Consider the following 27,729-nt stretch of genomic DNA (forward strand, 5'->3'; position numbering starts at 1 on the left):
GCGAGTTTGGTAATTGATTGTTCCGAATGGTAGAGAATTGGGGAGGTCTACGTCCAGCAGTGCATAGAAACAGGCCGAAAAAGAAGAAGAAGAAGTTAGTTAGTGTCTAGTTTCATTGAAATTTCAATTCACTTTGTGACCCTTGGTAGGAGCATGTGATATAAAAAAAAATCATTTTTATTTGTGCAAGCATCAGAAATCGATCGATACGTCGTTGTTTGCCAATGTTTCTGACAGTTATAGTAACACACAATTAAGGGTGTTAGTGACAGTGGCCTTTTAGACTCAGAAAATACCAATGAAAGTATAAAGCAGGTACGGGTAAATTAGGGATGATAGCCCGGAAGATACTTTAATTGGAAATTACAAGAAACATGTTTGTTAGATGTAGATGTTGATAAAAACAAAAATGCATAGAAATGATAACAGGTGCGCTGTTTCCACAGGTAGAACAAGTATGTGGAATGACGTTTATAAGCCATGCATGCAATACGTCAAAATGCAATGTAACATCATATAGCATTTGACTAATTGGATGCATGGCTGTTAAACGTCATTCGACATATTTATTCTACCTGTGGGGTCATCAAAACGCCTCACGTTATCATTTCTCTGCAAAAATGTGTTAAATCCTTATTGACGATAAGTAGTCTCAAAAATGGAAATTTAAGGAATAAAAAAGCGGTTTCCCTCACAGCGGCTAACAATTGTCGAGATTTTTAAGTAAATCCAATCCTTTTGAAAATTGTCATTTCAATAGAAAATGTATTTGGCTGAGTAGACTAATTCATCAATGCAAAAATTGAACTTGACTTGAAGCAAATTTATTCGGTATTTGAAAAAGAGCCTGCAGCTATAGGAGAATGATGTTTAGAAACTCAGAAGAAATGTAATAGAGTTTTCGCATAATTTAGTTCATTCTGTCATAAAATTACTGCTGTCACTGCGCTTGTTTCACAAAAAAATAGTCCAGTAAGAATGAAGTACTATAAAAAATGTGGCGCCTCTACAGGCCAACCGACTAGGCGAATAGTACTTTTGACAACTGCCAAAAAAATGGAATGTAATGTGGATTGGATTTATTTAAAATTCTCAATAGTGGCTGGGTTAACAACCCAGTAAGTTATAATTGTTAGCCGCTGTACTGTTAAACAAAAGAAAATCCTGAGGCTCTCGGAGCTATTTTCTATGGACGCTTTGTTTACATTCCCAGATAGCCCTTGGCCCAAATAATCGAAAACCGCAGTCGTTCAATTTTGATATTTTTTTATTGGTTGGGGAACTTGTACCAAAAGTCGAAAAAGGGTGTTTTTTGTCCGTGATTTACTGCCTCTACAGGCTACGGACATACATGTGTTTGGGCTCGTTGGACAGGTATTGTCCAGGAGATACGGGGCAAGCACAGATATCTTACATGTCCTGTACCACTGTTCCAAAATAACAAACATATTGTGTCAGTCACAAGGCTGTAAATTTTGATTCCTGGTTCACTTTCAAAAAAATCCCTCCCTACTTTTCAGTGACTGCGTTTCGTGCTTGAGTTGGTTCAATTCTCGTAATTTTTTTGCAGGTAGCAAACACTTTGGGATAAGTTTAATTACCGCTATTATAAATCAAATATAAAATCCAAGGTTCTCAAAGAACAGGTGAAGACATTTCTGGGTTGATCACAAAGGTGATGGCGTCAAAATTTCTGTGTGGCGCCATCAAGGTCTACATGACGATTTCAACTAAACAAAAAAAAAATCACACAATTTGCAGTGAGTGCGTTAAAAAAAAATTGATGCCACCTGTTAAGAGAGTTCACTGAAATGTATACAATCAATTGAAACAGCTGTTATTAAAAATAAAGAAAATAACAGAATATCGCTAAGTATTCATAATGACCGCACAAATTTTTGCTCAAATAAATTACAATTAATTGAATGAATGAATGCGATTGCTAGAATGATTAATCCTACAAATCTAAACGTTTAGTTTATCATTAGCTATATTTTTGTGGGTGTTAATATCAACTTACATCCATCAATTTATATAATACATCACCAATTATACAAGCTTGCTTAATTTTAGTTTTATACGTCTACAATTATATTATTTACACGAGAAACAATAGTTCTTCATGTAATCGATGTTTTGACTTGTTTATTGTAATATCAAAAACCATTAATGGCTACCGTTCACAAAACTTTCGCAGTGTGGTAATTGAATTTCGGAGAATTTATCAGAAAGTAATACCATATTGAGAGTGATATTTACGACAAAGTTGAATATTCGTGTGTTGGTCACACTGATTTTGAGCTAGTTCGACGTCAAAATTGTATGAACGGTGTTGCGCAGTAGTGCTTCATCGTCTCATACAATTTGACATCTAACTAGCTCAAAATCAGTGTGACCAACACATAAAATTCCAGCCCATGTTTTTCTTCTACATGTCGTTCTCATTCATATATATATGGAAATACTGTTGAATAAAATGCATTTACAACATTAAACACATACCCTTCTGATTTTCACAATGTATTTTACAGCAAATCTGCATTTGATGTACCATTCCCAGCTGTTGTTCTTGTGGTTTTAGTGTTTTGATTACGTGGGTCGAGTGGAAGTGGTTTTCCGCACCACACAAGCTGTTGACGGTCAAAAGCATAATATTGAATTAGAACATACATTAGCTGTCGTCGTACATTTTATTTGCCCAATAAGTAAAGTTAGTCAATTAGAAAGAATAATAGAAAAACGAGGAAGGTTTACGTTTCCGGCTAATTTCTTTTTAGTACAGAGGGAGACTAAGTGCTTCAATTGACAGCTGCCAAATAGACAAATAGAGTACAATATGAAAAAATTTTACAGATTTTTTTACGTGCAAAAATTTGTTCGATACAGTCCAGTTTCAGTACTCTATTTAGAGTAGCACTCATGCTTGAAGTGCGTTGGTTTCACGCCAATTAAAGTATAAAAATGTTATTTTCGATTTATCTTCAATACAACGCCTTTACAATTCATGTCAAAATAAAATGAAAATGAGTGCGTTTCGAGGTGCGCTTACAAAATCTCTTTGTTTCCCCGGGCCAACATTTGACCACACCTGGTTTATAAACTGGGATGATGAGAGAGAAAGCAACGAACGTATAGAATAGGTAAGGCCAAATGTCGGTCCGACCTTATAGAGGTTTTGTAATTTCCGTAGGCATTCGACATTAATTGTTGCGTACAATATAAATTTAAATAGGTCGATTGGCCACAGCTATAGTCTCTAGTTTTATTGAGAGAAGGAAACATAATTTGGATCAGTCATTTTTACTTGCTTTGGGGAATATGACAAAAATTTATATGAAAATGTTCAATGACGAGTACCGCAAGGCGTGTTAAAGTTATTTGGTCTTTGGAATTCTCGCTTTAATTATAACAGTCTACACACTTATTCATTCACATAACTACAGTTAACCAGTTTACATCCTTCAAACTTCCCACATTCAATTGAACCAACGAATTCAATTTCATTTTTGATTTTGTCGATTGGCACCACTGACATACAAGTGGTTATTTCTCATTATCTGCACCATATACTTTGCGTGTCCAAGCAGTTAAAGAAGTCTAGGTAGCGTCAATGAAAATCCTAAAAAGACAGCTTAGCTCACATCTGACTTGCTCAAAACGGGCCAAAAAGACGATTACTTACTTTCGGATACACCAGGAAACCAGTTTAAATGAAAACTACGAGCGCTTTTTCTATACAGCCAGAGTAAATTCTTTTATGGTATGTACAAAAAACCGTGGAAATACCTTATTAACTGGCAAAAATAGGTGAAGAATCTCTCTGTGTTTAACAATGAGCTTTTCGAAAGTCTTTTTCGAAAATATTTTTGTAATATTTTATTCATTGATAGTGAGTAGTACTCTAAAATCTATTTTATGGAATTTGGTGTTTCAATTTAATTAATTAAACAAACTTTCCACGCGTATGCCTCGCGTTATCGATTTTTATACAAATAATTCTATAAGCCACAATATGCTCGGAAAACTTTACAAGTTGATTTTCTATGAACTATGTGATGTATAGCAGAATTCAATATTTTTCCATTGTTCCTTCCATTACACTGAATTGACTTAACCATTTCAGGCAGATAGTTATGACACTAAACTCCAGTGAAAGTTGAAAAACTTAAATCAGATTAAATTTCATTTTCAGATTTTACCAACACAATAGCGTCGGTAATAAGGCAATTCCCGACCCGAGTTTTATATATTATGTACCTGTTGCCAAGATTGTTATTTTGACGTGTAGGACATTATTACCAGAGCCGAAGGCGTGGGCAATAATGCCTACACGTCAAAATAACAGTCTGGCAATAGGTGCATACCATATTTTATCTGTCGAGAAAAGATAAATCAAGATAAGTAAAAACTCCCTAAGGAGATAAGCTCGAGATTATCGTTCTAGATAGATAATAAATATTATGCACGTATGGCAAAGCGGTCGAGGCTTGTCGAGACGGCTTGTCATACGTGCATATTCTTTTTTATCGCATAAGCGAAAACGAGACAACAAGATATGCGAATGACACTTTGACAACTTACAGAAGTATAATGTTTGTTTATATATCCTAGGTGAATAATTTTTTCGGGGAATCACACCGCGTATGCGATAAAAACTTTTATACTCGAGTATAAAGTTTAAAGTATAAAATTTTGACAGAACTAGCATATTGTTGAACGGCTCAGTAATTTGATAATATTTACCATCAAACTATCGTCGGATCTTGATTTTATTGATGAAATCTGCAGAGCTCATATTTCTGAAACTAGAGGCAGTGAGCTGGAAAAAATTATTCGTATTTGTAAATAGTTATTGACAATCCATGTCATTGCATGGGAGAACGTGTTCGACGTGCAATGTTTTTAGTTGTCATTCAGTAGCGCTACATATAGGTGAACAAGTTTTTCCAGCTCACTGTCTTTAGCTTTAGAGACAACAGCTTTACTGATTTCATAAATAAAATCAAGATCCGACGATACTTTGGTGGTAATTATTATCAAATTACTAAACCATTCATCGATATGCCAGTTCTGTCAAAATTTTATACTTTAAACTTTATACTCGAGTATAAAAGTTTAAACTCGGGTCGGGAATTGCCCTAATGTTTTAATCTCAAACGAAAAAGAAAATATCTAAAAATCAATGTAAATGGGTTCGACTAATGGATTTTATTTATTAATCCCAGAAAGGATCTCATTCTCGTTACCTACTTCTGTTCTCCACGCCATGACCTAATCCGAATGAAGTGTACAGATAAAAACATTTCAAGTCTACCAATATAAATTGCCTCCTTGAGTTGAACAAACTCTTATAACCATGGAACACTTTCAAAGCTGTTTGGATGAGGCATTGTCGATCCCAATTTAATTGAAAAGTAATGAAAAAGAAAACGTCTGTAAAAGCGATAGCAATACAGAAACATGACGAATTGAACGAACCACTTAAAGGGAGACGTTTTTCTTTCCTCGAGAATATTTATTTCACAAAATGACTCTGTACGTTTTGGAAAAACCTTTGGCCCATTATTAATATTAAATGTATGATTGAATGTATTGAATGTCTATACATTTCCTCTGTGTGTATACCGTACCTTTAAGATCAGTATGAAATAGCGTCGACCAAATAATAGAGGAATGGGATTTAAAAAAAACTTTTTCTTTCAATTTAAACGAAACTTTTTACTAAAACTACATTTTAACTCTTTCTGTGGACTTATATTTATTAACCCCAAATAAGAAAGATTCTGGAATCAGAAAACTTTCTGAGTGGTAAAAGAGCACACAACAAAGTGAATAACGTTTCAATGGATCAAAGTGCATGAATTCATTCGTAACCGAGGGGCACACAACGCTAGGAATTATCGAAACAATTATAAATTGCTCCTGTAAGAAAAAGAAGTTAATATAGTGAAATCGAGCGGATCGTTGCTCCTAATAAATGTGCTCCTCCTATAGCTTCACTTAGATTTATCTTATCTTGGGTAACTTTCGATTAATCGCAATTTGTGAGAGAAGTCGTAACCGTAAATCCGTTTAGAAGAGAGACTCCGTTGAAGATTGCTGTTTCAGTCAACCAATTTTATTATTTTAATTACGAAAACAAAATGGCGAAAAATGAATCGCCTAGTCCGACTAGAGTCTAGTGGAATAAGAACCTAAAAGAGTTACTCGGAATCGATCGGCTATGGGCTAGAATTGTCCCCCAGACACGTTACTAATAAAAAAAACCATTTTGGACATAAATTTGGTTCAAGTTTACTCTTTTATTCCAGCCGGAAAGGTCAACTATTTTTCAAATGGTCCGCAAATCCTGCAACACAAAACTTCTGTGGTAGATTTTTGTTATGTGATAGAGGCTGAAGCCAGCTACCATAATGTGTAGTTCACCCATCAGAACAATGATGTTGCAGAGGTACAGTACTATTTGAAAGTTGACCATACTTTGACTGATGGCTGGCCATGGGTGGTGCGTGCGGAAGTCAGAGTGGGCTCAAACGGTCAACCGTGGATAGGCCAACAATCCTACAAAGTTTCAACTTTTTGTGTTACTCCTTCCTCAAGTTAATGCTAAAAAAGTGTTCTGACCACCCTCTGACATCACATCACATGTAGACACATTACACCCAAACTGGATTTTTTTGAGGAAAAATGGCAGACATCCACTCGCTAGAATTGAACGACGAATCGAATGAGCTATAACTTAATAATATCGGCGATAGCTTGTTTCAGAAATTGAAAATTTGGCTGACGAATTGGCGAATTGACTCTTACAATGTTAGTAGAATTATACGTTGCAGTTTTCTAGGAAAAAATATCTCCAAGCATTAGAAGTAAGCCGTCTGATCTATCTTCAAAATCGCCGCACCAGACAGTCAAAATTATATTCATAAAATTCGCAAATTTCCTGTTGAATCAAATCAACTTAATTTCAGAAAAATGATTCAGTTTTAAGAAGGGACTATTTTTGGGGTAAAACTTTCGATGTTTTCCTAAATTTTCACAAAAAAATTTTGGAAGGAGAAATTACAGTCAAATGCAGTGAAATATCAGCATTCATTTGCTTCAGCTGTTTATCAGCTGATCCACAATCAAAACTCCTTATAGATAAGTCTTTATACGGTTTTACCACAACCACGCGCGTTCGTCTAGGGGCTTCAACCGTAAAACCAAGTTTATACTTTGATTGTATCTGTGGATCAGCTGAAAAATAGTTGAAACAAAATCATGCTTAAATTTCACTGACTTTGACTGTAAAGAAAATGTGAGAAAATCTTGGAAAATATGGGAAAGTGTTTTCCTAAAAATAGTCCCTGGTTTTAAGCTACCCAATAAAAAAAAACAAATTTCGGGAGTTCCACCCAGGTTTAGCGCAAATGAAGATAAATAGAAATGATTTGCTGCCGTATTACCCCTCGGTTGTAATCGCTTTCCTGGAATTGGAAAATCGTCTTATGAAATATTGGGCTAATATTTTAGAATTAAGTTTTCAGTCTTATGAAGGCAGGATTGAACATAATGATTTATCAACCAGTTGAAATAAAACGATTTTCGCTAAGAGGCGATAAAGCCTAAAACACTTCGTTCAGGTCGACACGAGAGAAAGTGGTTTAGCCGGAATACTTTACAAACTTTCAGCTCGGATTTGCGATGCTAAAGTTGAAATTAATTCGAAAAATTGTACCTTGTCAATAACCAAAAACCATTTCTCTGGGAATGTTTAATTTCACATTTCGAATAATTTCATTCCGACAAAGGTTCTGCCAAAATCCACTGAAGTTCAACCACAATACTCTATTCCCATTAACATTGTATTGCATATTGTTGAAAATTCGAAAATTGTTTCACAAACTAAAATGGTTGCTCCTAACACGAGTCTATTTTCCTCGTATTTCCAAAACAAATCAAATATTTTAAGAACTTTCATTATTTACATCGTTGTTACACAATGTTCAGAAACCGCACACTGTTCGCAACATTATTTCGGAGTTTCGAGTCATTGCTGGTAAGCATCATAATTTCGCAACATCATCATTTGGGCTACTTGAAACTTCAGCTCTGGATTCTATCTGGACACAATGTATGAGTTTCGATTACAGTTTGTAAACCAAGGGCTCATGCAGAATCAGCAACAGCTGAACTTCACCAGCTGATCAAAAAACACCTTCTACTTGTGTGTTACTACAGTCATACGTGTGTAAGCACTGTATGTAGCTTGCCTTTGAGTTGTTTTCATGATACAAAAGTATTGTCTTTGTCGACCAGCTGAAGATATGCAGCTGTTGCTGATTCTGCCAAAGCTTTTGGTTTACAAACTGTAGATTCGAGAGTGGGTGGATCAATATAATCAAAGTTTTGGTTAGACTCTCGCATATCACTTTTATGAATTTACATTTTTGGAATTTTACCGACTTTTTAATCACATTTTTGTCATCCCTTTATAACGCTTTTGTGATACCTCCAAACAACAACTCTATCCTCAGTTCGGGCAACCAGGTAATGTCAACAAAAATGTTTCATGTAGATTTTTTCGCACACAAATTTTGCTTGGATGAATAATTGAAATTCCTCTCGTTGAGAGAGAATAAATTACATTAACGTTACAAAGTAGACGCACGTTTTCTCAATGATATCATTTTTCTTTTGTATATACAACGTGGCGGGGTGTACTATTTCATCGAATATTTTCCGTTTCACAGGAGATATTTGAATATTATTTATTGCCGGAGCGTCGAAATACACATCACACTGTGACTTAAAATCGGAAGAAAAAAATAAAATTTAAAATAAAATCATGACGACGGCTAGTTGGGACTCAAAATTGACATTAAAAAAAAATCCTTTGATGTGATCACGATACATTATAAATTGAAATTAGACTTACCTTTCTGAATGCTTTTCGGAAATTTTCGGATAAGAAGGCATATAGAATTGGATTTACACAGGAATTGGTGTATGCTGTGAAGGAAATGAATAATGTTGATTTAGCAAATCGGGTTAGCGTTTTAATACGAACATCATTAGGTAACGTCAGATTTTTCGACGTTAAATGCAAAGACGGTAACCTCAACGCTAAATGTTCGAATGGTAAACTGTCATCTACAAAATAATTAAATTTTAATTCGACAGATTTTGACCAAACACAGAGTGTAGCGCATGATCTCAGGACTCCGGTAAATCAATTAATTTTTCAAATGGACTTTTACCTTCTGTGCGATAAGACTTTCAAATCATGACGTCCGATTGAAAAATTAATTTATTGCCTATCCACCCGGAATATTGTTGTTACACACACATTTCCCACCCGCGGAAAGCGGTCGTTACATATGGGAACTTTTTCATTACATCACAAGTGAAGGAATCTTCATATGGAAATTCATTGCATACCAGGAGATTTTCATTACTTATCAGCAGATTTTCATTACTTATCAGCAAAAATGTATCACATGAAATATTCTTTAGCACTGAAATCGAAACAATACTTGCGATGTTATTTTAGTTTTGATATCACAAACTTTGTCACTTGAATTAAGTGCACACCAATCTAAATTCATCAAAAACTTTCGAAAAAATAAAATTAAAAACACAAAATTTAAAGTGACGGCCATTTTGTCTATAGCCATAATTTCAATTTTTTCAACTTCCACGAACACCAATGACCAAACAATTTTAATTTTTGCACTTTTCACTTATTTTCAAAAATAATCAACACTTTTGTCTTTATTATCATGTATTCACTTCACTTCACAGCAAAATTTATTGAAACACCACCAAAATCGACAAATATTACGCAAAATATGAATCTAGCATCAAAACAGTAGTGTTGCCAGCGTTGCCAGTGATGCTTTCGGGATTAATGTTATGAAGAAGTGTGAGCCGATTTCATGAGCAGACTAGATTCGTTTATAAACGTTTCAAAGCGTTGTATCGGTATTTTTTATGTTTATTATTAGTCTGGCAGTGAATCGAATAGCGCAACATATATGTTGTGAAATTATACATTAATTTAGAATAATCTTTTGATATTCAATAATCTGCCAGATGTCTTCTGGAACAGTGTTCCAGGAACACTTTTGGTATTGAACTGTCAGGTCCTTGGGTGGAAAAATGTACTCGTAACAACAATATTCCGGGTGAATAGGCAATAAAACAGCATACATTGGATGCTCCTTGGTAGTTCATTACACTCGGAATCAATTTTGCGAACTCGCGAATTCACTCGTGTGGTCGTAAGCAACTCGCTTTGGAAACGGTTATTTTGACTCGTGTAGTTGCATACCTCGCCTTCGGCTCGGATATGCAAACTCTATACTTGTCAAAATAACCGTTTCCAAAGCTTGTTGCTTAAAACCACACTTGTGAGTTCGGCTCGTATCACAAAATTGATCCATCATGTAATGAATTACCTCCGCAGCATCCAATGTAATCTACTTTTGTTTACCGGAGTCGAATATTAAAATTTAATTATTTTTTAGATGACAGTCCACCATTCAAACATTTAGCGATTAGCGTTAGTGTTACCGTTTTGCATTTAGCTTCAAAAAATCTGACGTTACCTATTATGATACATTACCTAGTACGTGAGAGACGATCTGTATTGTAACGGTGATGTGTGAACTGGTATATAGTTTAAATGATTTTAGCACCAGAATAATCTAAAGAAAAAAAAATCGGTCTTAATATTGTCTTGTGGATCGTTTGTGGTACATGTAATCTAAAAACACTTTATTTCATGTGAACATTATTGTCAGGCTACGTGTTCGCATGTTCAATGTACCATTCATTCCGTTTTTAATTAGCATATTCTTCTTCCTATCATTCTTTCCGTCCTATCCTGAAAATATAACGATGGCAACCGAAATTTGTACAAATAAAAACTGAATCCCCAGTACTTGAAATCAATGATGAAATGGTTTCCAGTAAATCTTTTTTCTTTATTCTATCGATAGGTCCAAATATTGTAAGGATATTGACCAGGGTAATTTTTATCGTTTCTTTTCGAGTAAAATGGTGGAAACATAAAAAGGGCAAGAGATAAACAACGATTCGATTTTCTTTTTCCCCAAAATTTTTATCTATAACAATGATCAATATAATTTAGGAGTTTGATTGTTAACGGGAAACGAAGGTCACTTAAAATTTAACTGGCCTTAGGACAATGTCAAAAAATTATGAATGCAAATGAATCGAAATTTAAAGGTATGTTTCCATTCCACTCAAGAAAAAGTACACAGTGAGAGAGCAAGCTGCTGGAAAAATTCAATTTTGTCTCTCAAATGGAGTACTTTTTTTGGTAAGAGGAGATTAAGCAATAAAATTGTGTAAGTAGACTCTTCTCTCATTTTGACGTTGTTCACACGGCCAGTTATGTTTAACTGAGCCGAAGTATCTCTTTACTAACACTACTCTCTCAACGAAGTAAACTTTAAACTGCAATCGTAGTAACTTCATTTACCTCTCCGTTTACTTAACAACAACAACAAAAAATGTGACGAATTGTTTGATTGTAAACGGAGAGCTAAAGAACGTAGGTGCTAGAGACATTACATTGCTTAGCTCTCCGTTTACTAGACAGTTCGTTAAAATAATGAAAATTCCGCCTCTTTTCTATTATTTGAACAGGCGCTGACACTTTTTTTAATCAGCACTACACTTCGTTCACTAACCGTTTCAGACAGATTCGCAATTCACTCCCACTCACCGTTTACGTTATAACAATGGAAGGCGAGATAGAGCAGTTTTCATTGTCTTTTCGAAAACGGTGAGTAAACGGAGTGTTGTGCGATTCACGCTTAAGTATGGTTTCCACTCAACAAAAAGTACTACGTGAGACAGCGAGCTGTCAAATAAACAAAGCAAAAAAAAACAATTTTGTCTTTCACACTGAGTACTTTTTTGGTACGTGGAAATCAAGCCTTAATGATTACAGATTGTAAGAGTGAATCAATGTCTCAGAGAACGTCAGTGAATTAAACGCATTCACCTCATGAAGTTTTTGATTTGGTCTTATAATTTTAAAGGGCTATAAAGACCTCCCGCGCATCTAGGCTGTTTAGCTCTCTGTGATAGTACAAACTTTTTGCTTTCAGGAATGCTAGTGAAAGAAAATCTAAAAACAATAAATATTTACTTAGCGTTTGTCATTAGCCTCGATCATAAATTAAACATTAAAAGTTTCCTTGCAGACATTAAGTAACAAAATATGAATTTATTTGTGCTTTTAAAACGACTTTCAAAGCATTTTTTGTTCCACGTCTCGACTCCATAAAATTTTTAAATAATTTAAATTTTCGAGGGTATAGCAGTAGGTATATTAATTGAATTGGAAAAATGGTCTTATGCTTTTCACCGGAAGATGTTAAAATCATCTTAGAAATGTCACTTTAATATTCTCTCTCATTCGCAATCATGTTGAACCGTTAAATTATGTTTTCCACGAAAAGTAATTTTGTCTTTACTATATTCTTATGTAAAACTTTGATCATGTGTCCGTTTCAGCTGCAAAGTAAAACTTTTCGATACTTAGAACGAAGAATGATTTACGTAGCTTGTGAAGGAACCCGTAGTAACTTGAATAAAATTAACCCGCAGGTGAAATTTATCCACTGGCTTTGAGTAGTGGAAAAACGTTTAGCTAAAAGTATTCACCGTATATTGTTCAAAAATCCTTACAACATCTTACCTGTATGGGAAGCCAGCACACAGCAAACGCCAACACAACCACACAGACCATGCGAGTTACCCTTCTTTTACCTTTCCTATGAAAGTGGAAAGAACAAAAAAAAAAACTTATTTTAATATTCCAGTGTGTGTATTCGTATGATAATGGGGACATTGTGCTACGGAAATAGCAAAGGAAGATAGCAAAGAAAATAAAACCAAAGTTTGTTGTTTAGTATGGTTATTTGATGTGATTCCATACAATTTATAAGTCGCATAAATAGCTCGGATGATGAAAATGAAATGTCTGTACTTCATAGAAGAATAATATTGAAGTAAATACACAAAAACACGTAAGAAGGGACCCGTACGAATGGAGTGTGTATAACCCATCGCTTCCCTTTTACCTAGTTCTGTCATTTTCAGTAAAATTTAAGATGGCGACTGGTTACCCTTTTGTAAGAGTGTATTGAAAACAGTGCCGTGACCTAATGATCGTCACTTCTTTTCAAATAATTTTTTACCTTCACTCTACGGCCGAGTAAGCTAACTCACACTTAATCCGTGAAATTCTCGATCTCGTGATCCGATTTTGACAATGTTTTTTCCTGATTGGTATGGTCAGTAGCCTTATGCAACTGTTTTACCATCGAACTCCGACGTCGCTATACCCAGCGAGCGTTGCATTTCCATAGCTACGATTCCTACATTACGCTAGGCGAACCAGGTAATAGGTAAGAGCAAACACACAAAGAATTGACTCTCAGATGGCGTACAGTCCAACTAATTACGATATATATGATCAAACGACACATTAAAAAGATGGGAGTTTCACCATTTTCATTTCTGGTTCCTTATCCGGTCTCTTGCGAGATTCACCTGCTATGTATGCGTTCACGTGTTTACTCATTAATAACATCTCTTTGGTCTCGTACCATGGACTGCTTTTAGTGGCACAATGCCGCGGTATACCGAAAACCATGACCAACCATCCAAAATGACCATTTCATACCCTATCTCTGGACCTACTCGACAGATTTTGCTTATCTTCGGACTTAGTCATCCTTTTGACAATATGAAACAGGGAAAACCGGATCGTTTAACTCAATTTAAATCCCCAGACGGACTTTTTTTCTTGGCAACCACAAGAGGTTTTCCCTTACTCAGGGAGCCGAAAACAACGTGTTACAGAATCTTGGAGTAAACGTGGTATAGGACTACAGTGCTTCGTACAGGTCTAAAAAAAATCTTCTCCAACCATTTCCCATTGCATATGAGTATAATATAACATTCTCGTAATGTTGAATACATTTTATGCAAATAAATGGAAAACTTGAGATTTTCTACACACACACGGTTATAGATATGTAAATACCTTGATTCTGCTGATGGGTTACAGCCGGGTGCACCTTTCCATAGTCTTGCCAACATTCCCATGTACAATAAGCATATCAACGTAAGTGGAACTACGTATGATGACAAGAAAAACGATACCTGTTGAGGTGGAAAAGATTTTTTTTCATTTTTATTTACCATTTTGATGATTCAATATTTTTGATTTCAAATTCTTTTTATTTTTTGTTGAACTGTGCAGGAAATTGAAATTTATATTATTAGATACACAACAACACAACTGACAACAACATTAGGGGTAAGTCATTGTGGTTTGTAAATATCGTAAGGTTGTAGGCGATTCTAGGACTTTTTCAAAATTTGTAAAAGTTTCACCTACAAACCAGCTAAGTACACCCGAGGAACTCGACCTATAATTTTTCGTCTTCTTAACCGGCGTTGTTTTTTGATTTGATTTGATTTATTTAAGAGCAAAAGACCATTTGGAAATTTGTAGTCTACATTTAGGCGGAAAATATTCGTTATTTTATGATTTCTCTGAACTAAAATCTTTTTTTGAAAAGTAAAACCATTAAAGCATGCAATTAAGGGAAAAATTAGTTTCTGAGTCATTACTTTACCCACTTGGAGAAACTGGTGCGGATTACATACACAAACCAATTTTACCTTTAAAAGTAACACATTTTTGCGTGCTTTAATAGTTTTACTTTTCAAAAAAAGATTTTGGTTTAGAGAAATCATCAAAAAAACGAAAATTTTCCGCCTATATGTAGGCTACAAATTTGCTAAGGGTCTATTGCTTTTCAGTCTGGACCACCGTCCTAACGTGTACGTGACTTCCAAACCATCTCCTGAAGTATCTAAATACTTTCTTTTCATTATAATTTTTTGCTTAGCTGATGTCTCGCCTAAATATAGGCTAGACACAAATTCATAGTATTTACGGTTGCGCAACTACCCAAATTATGAAGCTTAAGTGAACTTTAAGACGTTACCACCGCGATATAATCGCTAGAAAAACTCCATCTGGAATCGTCGGACACCCGTTTGACCACTGTTTCGATCTGTGAGAAACTTAAATATGTCTTTCGACATGTTGCATTAATATGCAGTTCAAGAATACCATTTCTCATCAGGCCATGGCTACAGTGGTACTTGATACTAGGAACATTATATCAATTTGCACACGAATAGGTATAGCGAATCATAATCGAAATGAAATTAGAATTCATCACTATCCTTACTATCTAGGCGGTTTGTGGTTAAGCCACCACAAAAGCTAAATAAAGTGTGGGCTTTTGTATCTCATAAGATGTGAACTTAGGAAAGTTATAGAAGTTATTCATATTACCTTGTTTGTAAAAAAAAATCCATCACAGCCACTTGACTTACGAACGTTACGAGCCCCTATTGTCTCTCATTCATAATTTTAACATTTAATAAATATGTGCTGTGTAGGGTATGATATGACGGAAAAATTATTTTCCCTTTTAGATGAGCAGTGAGCGTAAATAGATTTTCTCAAAAGCGTAATTCACCGGAATTTATCTTATGCTGTCAATTCAAGGTATGCACAGGTTTTTATGGTTTCTTTTTTGCATTCACGATTCTTTTTGTATTCGTAGCTTATAATGTTGGATAATGTTGGCGTAATAAGCATATTGCTTACTTACACAAAGTAGTTTTCCTTCATCATTTACACAAAATAAAAAAATACGACACGTCCGTCACAAACAGAGCGAAGAAAATATAATTTTTCATCAAATTTGCACCATTTCACTCACCTGAAAAGCAACGTGATTATACCCCAACTCGCTCAGGAACACACACGCTGTATAATTACGCTCTACATACGGATAATTAAGTTCACCATGAGATAGGGCTACTGGTATAGCTGATGTCACAATTACCACCCATGCTAATAAAATTGCTCTGGAAAATGTTGTATCAGAATTAAGAACAATTAGAGCGCTTAAATGCATCAACAATATACAACAATAACGTATACGTACATACTAAACGGACGTTAACGTCCAAATATAGAAAGTGGAGAGATTTCCTAATGATGGAAATGCTAATGCATGTGTATACGTAACGTACACTGACATATATGACATTATCGGGGAATACATTGAAACTAAAGGTGTGCAGGCCAACCGAGAATACCCTGAACTCGGGTTTTAAGACCGAACATTTCGGTTGAGCCGGTAGGTTTAAGGACCATGTTTGAAACGAGCCTGAACTATTGAAATATAACTGTTGTCTATGCGGTTCTCTTAAGCTAAACTATCTACATCTATCTAGAACGATTATCAATAAAATTTTCAAAAGATGACCTTTGAACAGCAGAGAAATGATAACAGATGCGTTGCGATGCGCCGGTGAGGCGTCTATAATGCAATTATGATTTCTCTGTTCCCCTAATAACGACCTATTGAGAAGCATGATTTCAGACTCAAAACTGAGGATCTTTTTTTGCTGAACTAGTTAAAAATTTTATCTGAGTAAACTGGTCATACAACACTATTGCCCTCTAGGCGAAGGTCTGCATTTCTAAACGCATATTCTACGAAGATTTACGCTATCAAAATTTTTCGGGTGGAAAAATCTCCGGCAAGTTGGTTGCCTACGTCTACCACTAAAACTCGATGATAAATGTTTTTTTAAGGTTCTGAAAATTTACCATGAGCGAACCGCCGGGGTAAAAAGGTGGACTCGTTTTTTTTTTGTTTTTTTTTTTTTTACTTTATTTGCTTTCTATGTAACACTTACTCATAGATATTCTAATGTGTCCGTTGCCAATTTGCAACGTTAAAAATATCGATAATCCTTAAGTTTTTCAAATTTTTTAGTACCTCACTTTAAGGGGAAATCGTCAACTAGACCAGCTACTTGCACTTGCACCGAAATTCTTATCATGAATTAATTTGTACTTAGAAGCTCCGACTATACCGTTTTTTTTAAATAACCATTCATCAGGTTTCAAAAAACGTCGACACCTTTCAATACATTTAAAATCGAGCCGAATCAATTCGATTAGTGATGTAACTGTTATAGGGAAATGATTTTTCATTGTAAATCGTACGTTCGAATGCAGTTTCTGACTTATTGGAAAAGTTTAACACTCGATTGAATGATTCGATTAAAACAGTCCAGTCAATGACAGGGCGGATCGTTTTAAAAGTAATAAATAAACATAGCTACCGCCGACCCGTACGAAAAACCTATTCGTATCAAAAGCCTTTAACCCTCAGAAACTACTGACTAAAATGTGATATTAAGAGGGTACAAGGGTTTAGCTTCGGACAAGAACCAAAATTGCTCGAAAAATAGGGCATGTTTAGGAAAATAATTCTCAGGATGCAAGAGATGGAATATAACACAAAATGGACGAAAAAAATTTTTTTCGGCAGTACATCGAAAATAGTCACATAAGTTGCTATATCAAAACCGTTTCTTATGTCACGAATCATGAAATTATGTTTTTAAAGTTTTTGAAATAAGTTTTTATTTTTAAGAAATTAACCAAAAACAATTTTGTTTCTATCATGGCGGCCATTTTGTTTTCACTATATTTCTATGATGGGTGTCTTCGATGTTCGATTTGCTATTGTTATTGAAAGCACAATACGATTGTCATTTCAATTAAAAGAGACGCTATAGTATTTGGTTTTTGTCCGAAGCTAAACCCCTGTACGCTCTTAATATTGTGACTATTATCGAAATGAACCCGGATCAACATGGAAGCAATGCAAATAGTAGATCTGACTTGTAGGAAGTTAAAGCCATTGACCAGAAAATGTTTTCTTCATGTTTTTGAGCAACAAAGAATGATAATAATTATGCATCTACTAATAGCAAGCAGCCTCAAAGAATTATTTTCGCCTATTTTTAGAAAATCTGCCATCACTCTTGAATGCTGGGACTTACTAAATAAATTAGGTGAGCGTAATATAGCAAAACTATCGTCCACATCATAAATGTTTGAAAAAATGTACTTAAAAATGGTGCGGGCGGTAATATATATTATGTACCTGTTGCCAAGATTGTTATTTTGACGTGTGGGACATTATTGCCAGAGCCGATGGCGTGGCCAATAATGCCTACCCGCCAAAATAACAGTCTGGCAATAGGTGTATACCATATTTTATCTGTCGAGAACAGATATATCGAGATAAGTAAAAACTCCCTAGAGAGATAAGCTCGTGATTATCGTTCTAGACAGATAAAAAAAAAAGTTCATCTAGAAAATGATCAGAGTCATTCCGATTCACCCTATCGATAATATGGTAATTTTCAATGCACGTGTGGAAATCCATTGCTGAGGCATTTGAATTTAAATGCGACAGATTAAGTCTTCGTTGTGTGATGTGGAAATGTAAATTATGGTAACTAATACGTCCTTTCATCTTACAAATTAAATGAATATATATTCGGATCTGTGCTAATTTCATAAATAATGGCATGGCTGAATTGATGGACCATAGAATTCAATGGCAGTGTGTACAATCACAATTTATATGCAAATGAATCGACATTGTCACTGAATTCGAACGAATAAAATGCATTCAATTTATTTCAAACTCTGGATGTTTCAATTCGTAAAATTTGCTGAACAAAACGACACCGAGAAAACCACTTATTTGCACTTACAATGTTGCATTACGTTCCGTTCGCAGTGACATACTGGTAACTGGATGAACTACAGCTAGGAATCGGTCGAACGACATTAATACTAGAGTGTAGACGCTTGCATGGCACGTCACAACTATCATGTACTGCACCTATTTTTTGCGAGAAAGATAGACAGATGAATGTAATGAGACTTGGAAACGAATTCGAAATTTATGTTCAAAATTCTCGTTTTAGATGCACATAAAAACAAACTTACCACTTTGCACCATAAATCACCGAACGGCCATTCGGGCAGTACATAGTCAGTGGCCGTAAAAGGTACACAGAATATCACAAATAAAATGTCGGCGGCAGCTAAATTTATTATTAATAAATTTGTCGTGGACCGCATTTGTTGGTTTCCTGCCACAACTGGAATCGAAACAGAGACATCAATTATTTTATGCATGAATAATAATTGGCACCGTTATATTGTTGAATAAATTGTTTATGTAATGATGACTAGAGGCCGTATCTCACGGGCTTTTTTTAGCGTGTAATTTACACATTGTGTGTAAAAACGTTTAAAAAGTGTGTAATCTTACACACTTTTGTGTTTGCACAAAAAATGTGTAATTATACACGTTTTCAGAGAAAAAAAATTCACCAACAGTCTACTTGAAGCAACACTCAAAAACTGGAAAGCCAGCATGCAATATTTGGTCGATGAGAAACTGGGTGTTGGGGAATCTCGCGCCGTGCGAAATTACTACTCTAGAGTGGTAATTTCGCGCCCATACATTTACTGAATTTTTGGAAACGGGTGCGAGGTGTTGTTGGAAGTCAGCGCGAATTATGGAATTCGGTGCGAATTTGATTTATGATGGTTTTAGGCAAAGTAAAAGTTGGAAATGGGTGCGATTTAGAGCGTGTACAAAGAAACTGAAAGTTGGAAATGGGTGCGAACTCGATTCAGAGCATGTGCAAAGGAACTGAAAGTTGGAAATGGGTGCGAACTCGATTTAGAGCATGTACAAAGAAACTAAATTTTCCTTTTACGAAATGTTAACAAAGACTGAGGGAATTTTTCTTTTACAAAATTGTGTTCGCACCCCTTTCCAACTTTTATTTTCTTTAAAAATGCTCTAAATCGAGTTCGCACCCATTTCCAACTTTCAGTTCCTTTGCACATGCTCTGAATCGAGTTCGCACCCATTTCCAACTTTCAGTTCCTTTGTACATGCTCTAAATCGAGGTCGCCCCCTTTTGCAACTTTGAGCTTCTTTGTACATCCTCTAAATCGAGTTCGCACCCATTTCCAACTTTTACTTGACCTAAAATCATCATAAATCAAATTCACACCGAATTCCATAATTCGCGCCGAATTCCAACAACACCAAAAATTCAAGAAATGCATGGGCGCGAAATTACCACTATAGAGTAGGAATTTCGCGCGGCGCGAGATTCCATTTTTTACTATATAAACGTAGGAATCTCGCGCCCATACGGCGCGAGATTCCTAGCAACCGTCCTTAATTTACAAACGATTCCCAAAATCTTTTATGAGCAATTCCCTGACGATTTTCGACATCCAACTACAAATTCAGAAAACTGTCAAAAAAAATCATCGATCTGATAGAATGGGAGAGGGATTTCGTAGATAGTCTTTCAGAAGCTGAGACCGGATTAGGGAAAAAATTTACAAGCTTAATGGGCATGTGGTTTCCGAAGGAAATTTCAGTCAAGATTTCTCTCAGCTTCAACAAGAAATTACTTCATCAATTTTCGAAATGTTCGAGTGTGACTGTCAGATAAGACACGGTGCGGTTGAACAACTTTTTTTCGAAAAGTTCGTAAACATGGGGTTTTCTTGTTAAAAATGATTGGGGTGATCCTAACGATTATTTTTCGCCTAAATTTAAACCAACTTTTTTTGTTGCAAAATGTTTGTAACTCCTTTAAAACTGCTCGAAGAAAGTGATCCTACAGCTCGTCCAAAGTTTAAATAGCATGTGTAGGGTACTGTTATGAAGCTTAGAGTCTCTTTCTCTTGCAAAAGTAATAAGAAACCTAAAAAATTGAATAAATGACATTTCCTGCTGTAAAACACTTTACCGAGTTCCATTATTTCATAAAAAATCGTTATTCGATCAGTTCCGGCTCTCTTAGTCGAGTCTTTATATGTCTTGTTTGGTATTAATCGAAAGGTATGGATGTCATCTTTATGAAACAATTGAAAAAAAATAGATCGGACCTATTAGCTAAAAAAAATACCGGGAAAACCCATACAACCATCGAAATTTCCTTACAGTTCGTCGACAACGGGATTCCAATCATATGTCAAAGGCTCGAATAGGGTGTGTAAGGTACCGTTGTAAAGGTTTGAGTCTCTACTTCTTAAAATTGTGCTTATAAAACCAAAAAAATACATTAACGAGCTTTCCTAGTAGAAAACATTTCACAAAGGGCCATTTTTGACAAGATAAATCAACTTTTCTCGAGAAGGCCCGGGCAAAACATTTTAAATTTAGGAGAAAAATAATCGTTAGGATCACCCCAATCATTTTTAACAAGAAAACCCCATGTTTACGAACTTTTCGAAAAAAGAGACTTACAATTACGATCGCTCGATCATATCTTAGTTGAACAAATGAGAACGTGCCATCGAGTAGCATGTCCAGATTAAGAGTTTCGTTTATTAGCACAGTAATATTTCGATCTGGCTTGTACCAACAGTGTTCTCCGGTACAATTACTGCTAATTGTCTGTCAGAACAGAGAAAGAAAATTCGATACGGTCAAAACATCGCTCGCGCGATTTTGAGGTCATTGCACAATAGTTTTGTTTGAAGGGTATTATTTTCCGTTTTTATGTAAAGTGTGTAATTATTACACACTTTTTCCAAAAGTGTGTATTCGCAAAAAGGTAATTACACACTTTTCAAATTTGCGATTAGGTACGTAATAACATTTGAGAAAAACTGTGTAATTTCTCGAAAAGCTTAAAAGTGCCCCTGCCGTATCTCATCATGTTATTGTAATCAAGTTTCAACAACATGATACAACTCTTGGTAAAGTTTTACACTACCACAGGGGTGAACAAATAAATAATGAACTCTAACATGTAAAAGCTATTGAAATTACATGGCGGTACAAAGTACTTACTAAATACACCATTAACGAATTTGTTCTAATGCAACGGAAATCGAATAACAACTTTTCAGAACCAACAAAGCTAAAATTGTCTAAAATCCTCTTAGGCAGTATGTACTTTACTTCCCAAAAGATTATTTAATGGTTGCATTTATCGATACGAACTCTTTTCAAATATTTTATGCAATAATGTTACCTTTATGGCAAACTAATGTTGTTGAAACAAACAACTCAATATTTATACTTTTAAACAAATTTTCAACAGATTCAAAGGCAGCGAAGTGATTTTTTTCATCTCGAACGTATTTAACGCATTCACTGACGCGTGTGTGCAAATAATGTTTTCTTCCCTGTCTCCAAATCCGATTTTTCCTGATGTCCACTAAAATTCGACCAAATTCCCAATTATAATAAATAGAAAATGTTGCGATTTCCCGGTAATAATACGTTACAGCTATGTGAAGTATATAACGAGTCACGTACGAATGAATGAAAATGTAATTATCAAGAAAAATTGCGCCAGCGGAGCGAGCGAAAAAATTTGTCTGATAAATGTCCACACCTTTCTGGCCCTTAGAAATGAGTACAGAGGAAAAATTATATTGACTAAAGCTACTCTATTTGATTATGTTGATTTTGTTTTCCAAACGAAAAAAGTCGATTACCGATTTATCAGTCAAAAAACCCTTAAAGGGTAAATGTGACGCAAGCTCTTTATTTTAGTTACAAAATAACTGATATCGCTGAGGGTGACGCATTGTGCGTCGTACGCAAAAGTTTTATCGACAAAAAATTGACTCAAAAAATTTGTGAAAGGAAATGTTACAAAAGAAATTTGCGTCACAAGTGCGTCATTTCGACAACATCAAAAAACCTTATGGAAATTCTAGAGAAATCACTCTGAATCCCAAAATCTAGAAACCAATCTTGGTACACCTCACTTGTATCGAAAATAACCCAAATCCATCGAAAAAAAACCGATGGAAGTGAGGAAATGCCAGAGGAATCATCTTTCATCGAAAAATTTAGGAACCAACTTTGGAACATCTCAGTAATGTCGAATACCCAAATCCATCAAAAAATCCGATGGAAGTTAAAAAATGCCAGAGGAATCATCTGTTATCCACAAAATTTAGGAACCAACCTTGGAACATCTCACTCATGTCGAAAATAACCCAAATCCATCAAAAAATCCGATGGAAGTTAGGAAGTGCCAGAGGAATCATCTGTCATCCCAAAATTTAGGAATCAACCTTGGAACACCTCATTTATATCAAAAATAACCCAAATCCATCGAAAAATCCGATGGAAATTAGGATATTAGGAAGTGCCAGAGGAATCATCTGTCATCCCAAAATTTAGGAACCGCTTTTCCATAGGAACTAACTAACTATCTAACTAACTATCTGAAAATCTGAAAATTCGAGATTTTGCTTATTTTCATACAAACATCAATATTTCGAAGTTCAATATCTCGGCCAATTTTGAAGCTGCAATAACGCTCGTTGAACTCGTATGGATTCCTAGATTACAGATATCTTAGTTTGGGGTTGGAGTTAAAGGGAGAAGTCAAAAAGTTGCTGTAAATATGCTCCGCCGTCCTCAAAAAAATTTTGTTAAAACATTTTTGGTAGTGGACTTGCGTCACGCCCGCTTACTAACGTGTGGGCATGATAAAGCTGAAATCGTGAAGGAAGGGAAGCGAGTGAAAATTTTTGCTTGAACACTTTTACAGTTCAATGACAACATGGATTTTTATTGAGGATGTTGAGGATTGTGCAGAACAATTTTACAAGACAGCTGAATATTACGTTCCACACACATGAACATTTTACGTACTGACCACACTAAGTGCAGCTAAGATGTACATTGTACTGCTATCTTAACAATTGTACTTGTCCCGAATTTGTACAGTATAACAGTACATTTTTCGTGGTAGTTGAGTAGTACTGTTGAACAATACTATTGTCTACTGATTAATGTACAATATAGAAGGCAATGATGCGCTCAGCTGAATTTTAATGCATTTTAGTTGTAAGCATATACTGCCACGTTACACATATTTGTACTTGTCCCGATTCAACAAAAATGTTCAGCCGTGCGGAGTATAATTTTTTAGTAATTTCCTACGAAAGATCTCGATTCGCTTTCCGTTGAATACTCACCCGTTATCATCTACATAATCATTTTAATTCGGATTCCTGTTCGTTTAAAAATTATTTCGATATTTTTACGATTTTATAATTTTTCAATCAATTCTCGATCTCGATTGCTAGAACCTATTTTCCGTTTTTTTTGCAATTTCCAGATCAAAGTCTATTTCCCGAATTCTGGTCATTTTTCCTTTCCCGATTTCTCGTCATTTCCCCATTTCTGGTCAATTCCCGATTTTTGGTCAAATCCAGCTTTCTGGTCAATTACTAATTTGGTCATTTCCCGATTACTGGCGGTCATTTCCCGATTTCTGGTCATTATCCGAATTCTAGTAATTTCTACGCTTCTTTTCTCTTTTTCATTATTTCTTCTCGCTGGGTCGGGTAGATTTCCGAGTATACGGTTTCTCAAATCAGACGAAAATTGGCTGTGCACTATGAATGGAAGAAATGTATTGACGAATCCCCTTCTCAACTTACCAAACAAAACGATCCTTGAACACCCTCCTCTACCATGCCCTTGCCCTATAATACGATCACCGATGTACATGAACAATCGAAAAAATTCCGGAACGATAGTCCGATATTCACAAAGTTTCTAATCGAGAGCCCGCACGAAAAACTGAAAGATTTCAATCTTGAACGGAAGCAATGGAAAATAATGAATCGCTATATTTCAGGACATGGATGTGCAGTGCATACGATCAAATACAGATGGAAATTCAAAGATTCTCCGTACTGTGATTGTGGGCACGACGTCGATGCAGCATATCTTGCAGGGTTGCCCTCTTTGAAAATTCAACGGTGATCCACACTCTCTCAATAAAGCGACAAACGACTCAACAGATTGAGATTGGATTCGTTATTTGGATTTTGACATTTGAATGTGAAAGTGCTTTCTGTAAAATTTCCTTTTTGAAAATATTTTTAAGGCTTTTTAGGACGCACTTCAAGCGTGAGTGGTACTCTAAATAGAGTACTGAAACGGAACAGTGTATCGAACAAATTTTGGCACTGTAAGAAAATCTGGAAACATTTTTCATACAAAATAGTACTCTCTTTGGCAGCTGTCACTCGAAGCACTTTTGCTTGAATTGCGTTTCTTTTGAAATGAGTGATTTTTTGAAAATTTTCAAAAGAATTTTATTAAGACAGATGTACATTTTTGTCATGCGATCAATAATAACAGTGGCTACCCCCTCGAGAAGAATGGGACTGAGTAATTTTTATATTTTATAAGTGGGGTACGGGCAGAATCCTTAAGTGTATCAGACTTTCATAGAGCTTTCTAGAACATAATTAATAATTTAAGTTAATCCTGCACCCAGCAAGCTTATCCATATAATTATGAATTCATTAAATATTTATATGCTTCCTTTTATGATGTAAAACTCAAAACATCCTGATTACTGAAGCATGTATATACCTTATTTATACTGAATGAAAGCTAATGCATGTTACACATCGGTTACAAGAGCTGAAAGCTAACTCAAATTGTGTGATAGTAAAACTTACCGACAACAACTAACACGTTTCCGAGCAAACCGCACAAACCAATTAAACCGAAAAACACGGGAACCACCATAGACACCACCCTCTCGAGTGGCCAATCCTCGTCTGGTCTGGCTTGTGCTGTTTCGTTGCATTTTGCTGATAAATTGCCGTTGCAAAAATCGGAATACATTTTGCATATTTTTTTACTTTAAATCTCTTTTTGATTCCACTTGCATCTGTTTTCAACTTTTATAATAAGTAATTTAGCATTTCAAATGTGCTCAGTATTTAAATTTCTTTTTAACATTTTTCTCTAGTTTGATATTGGTGCTGTCTTTGATGTTGATGCTTAACAGCGTTGTTTTTCGAGTGAAATCTGAAACATAAAAATAGAAAAAAAATCCATAAATAAACTGAGACGAATGGTGAGTGGAAGTTATTCAGAATTTCTGTTCATTAAGTATAATTTCGCTGATGGAAAATCTATTGAGACTACATACGAGACTACAATATGGTTTCTGTTTACTTAACCTTCCAAACAAAATCTGTATGGCAATGTCTAGCATAGGAATTTAAATGAAAATCAATCAAAAGATTAATCAAGTAGTTCGATTACTTAACGAACAAAATTTATAGCATCAATGATGATCTTATCAAGACAGCGCGGCCACTTCATCAATTTAAATGACCATTCTCATTTATTGTATAATGAGAAAATTAATGGTCAATAAATGTGCACCGAAAGTCTATTCAAGTCAATTTAGTCAATGCACTCGATTTGAATACGATATCTGTTGGTGACAATTTGAAATCGAATTACCCACACAGTTAAGAAAGAAGGTATTAAACTATAAAGTGTCGTTTTGATTTGGATTCTTCAGTAATTCAATAAACTGAAATGATAGAAAACATAACCGAGAGCAATTGAATATTGAATTGAATTGAATTGAATATCGTATTATGTCAATGAGGGATAAATTCTATTATCACCGAGTTGAATACAACGTTTTCTCAAAAAAGGCAAGGAAAGCCTTACTTTTCGGTTACTGAGTTCAGAAAATTTATTTGAAAATTGAGTGTCTTACCCGTTATTCATTAGTTTTATTCTGAAGATGAAGACTTCCAGTTGGTAAGTAAACAATTTCACACGCGAGTTCAACTAAGGATGAATAGCTAAATGCAAAAAGGTGACTTGCCGCATTAACGAATTTTAAGAAAAATGAAATTTCTTTGGTTCTTTCTTCGAAACTATTAACAACTTTTCAGATAGATGCTAATATGATGATTGGGTCGTTTCGACGAATAGAGGGAATATGTCGATTGACAGTTGAGAGAGTTTTAAGAGAGAAGTCAATTCATTTTCTCTCGACCAAATTCAAAATCATTCAACATATTCCCTCTATCTGTCGAAACGACGTCCCAGTCGTCGTATTAACATCTCTCTAAACTTTTATTGTCATCGTCAGCCTAATTTGAAACGAAACTAAATTAATGAAATTTAATTTTTCTTATAATTCACTAATGTGACAGGGCTTAGTCTGCGTTCAGCTATTCATGAAGGACTTACAGTGTCGCTGCGGTAAAAAATAAAATTCTTTGAATTATATTGAAATTTCTTCAAAATCCTCTCAATTTCTTCGAAAGATCAATCAGAGAGAAGCGATATGCAATTCGTAAAACTTAACATTCTAGCTGTTATCCTGTCCACTCACAAAATTAAGAAAATTTACTGCGAACATTTTCAGTCAGAGAATGATAACAGATGGCGCTGCGCCGTCCCAGCAACGCCCTCTGTTATCATTTCTCTGTTTTCAGTAGACCAGTTAATTGTGTCGCATCATAAGAAAAACAGATCCATTCCAAAATAATGATTTTTTTACGAAGTCTTCTGTCTTCATTAATGAAAATTTGTCATACAAATTCCATCAAGCATTTGTCTTTTTGTAATCTATTAAGTTGCTGAACACACGACTTTTAAGACATTCTCCTTCATTATTATTTTCTTCAAGCATTATTTAACTAAGTGATGAAATTAATCCTCGTCTCGACAATTTCGGTATGAGTTGCAGAACAGGTGTAGAGTTTCAACAAAACACTTTTTTTCGTCGTCGTCTAATTCTTTCCATCATTTCTAAGTAATTTCCGTCACCATGGTATCAAGATCGCATTAAGTACATAAGACAAACACATATAAGAAAGAAAAGAAAAACCAAAAAAACAAAGTAAAGTACAGGCGAGAGTAAAGCATTCTTAAATCAAAGCAAAAG

The 27,729-nt window shown here is 35.1% G+C and overlaps 1 protein-coding gene and 1 long non-coding RNA gene across 2 annotated transcripts in view; one reads left to right on the plus strand and one right to left on the minus strand.

Annotated features, from left to right (window-relative positions):
• Positions 1-6,983, plus strand: part of LOC119077798 — a 24,933-nt gene extending 17,950 nt beyond the window's left edge. The window contains exons 3-5 of the long non-coding RNA XR_005087873.1: positions 1,803-1,813; positions 5,230-5,241; positions 6,972-6,983. This is a non-coding gene — a long non-coding RNA (uncharacterized LOC119077798). The remainder of the gene's footprint in view (positions 1-1,802; positions 1,814-5,229; positions 5,242-6,971) is intronic.
• Positions 2,225-25,819, minus strand: LOC119077795 (allatostatin-A receptor). The gene is made up of 9 exons (XM_037185106.1): positions 25,484-25,819; positions 18,941-19,095; positions 18,703-18,833; positions 15,834-15,981; positions 14,072-14,190; positions 12,719-12,794; positions 10,610-10,691; positions 8,921-8,994; positions 2,225-2,630 (listed from the first exon to the last, which is right to left on the minus strand). The coding sequence occupies exons 1-9, from the start codon at positions 25,650-25,652 to the stop codon at positions 2,526-2,528; spliced, it is 1,059 nt and encodes a 352-aa protein (XP_037041001.1). The 5' UTR covers positions 25,653-25,819; the 3' UTR covers positions 2,225-2,525.
• Between the last annotated feature and the right edge of the window lie 1,910 nt (positions 25,820-27,729).

The sequence above is a fragment of the Bradysia coprophila genome, unplaced genomic scaffold, assembly GCF_014529535.1.
Source record: "Bradysia coprophila strain Holo2 unplaced genomic scaffold, BU_Bcop_v1 contig_24, whole genome shotgun sequence".
NCBI classification, from domain to species: domain Eukaryota; kingdom Metazoa; phylum Arthropoda; class Insecta; order Diptera; family Sciaridae; genus Bradysia; species Bradysia coprophila.

Bases quoted from the DNA above. Each gene is read 5' to 3' on its own strand.
- LOC119077795 (XM_037185106.1), bottom strand. From the start codon at position 25,652: ATGTATTCCGATTTTTGCAACGGCAATTTATCAGCAAAATGCAACGAA. The intron at 14,191-15,833 runs GTGAGTGAAATG...CCACCTCAACAG, and splicing joins ATAATCACGTTGCTTTTCAG to GTATCGTTTTTCTTGTCATC. The intron at 2,631-8,920 runs GTAAGTCTAATT...GACCGTCAACAG, and splicing joins TCCGAAAAGCATTCAGAAAG to CTTGTGTGGTGCGGAAAACC.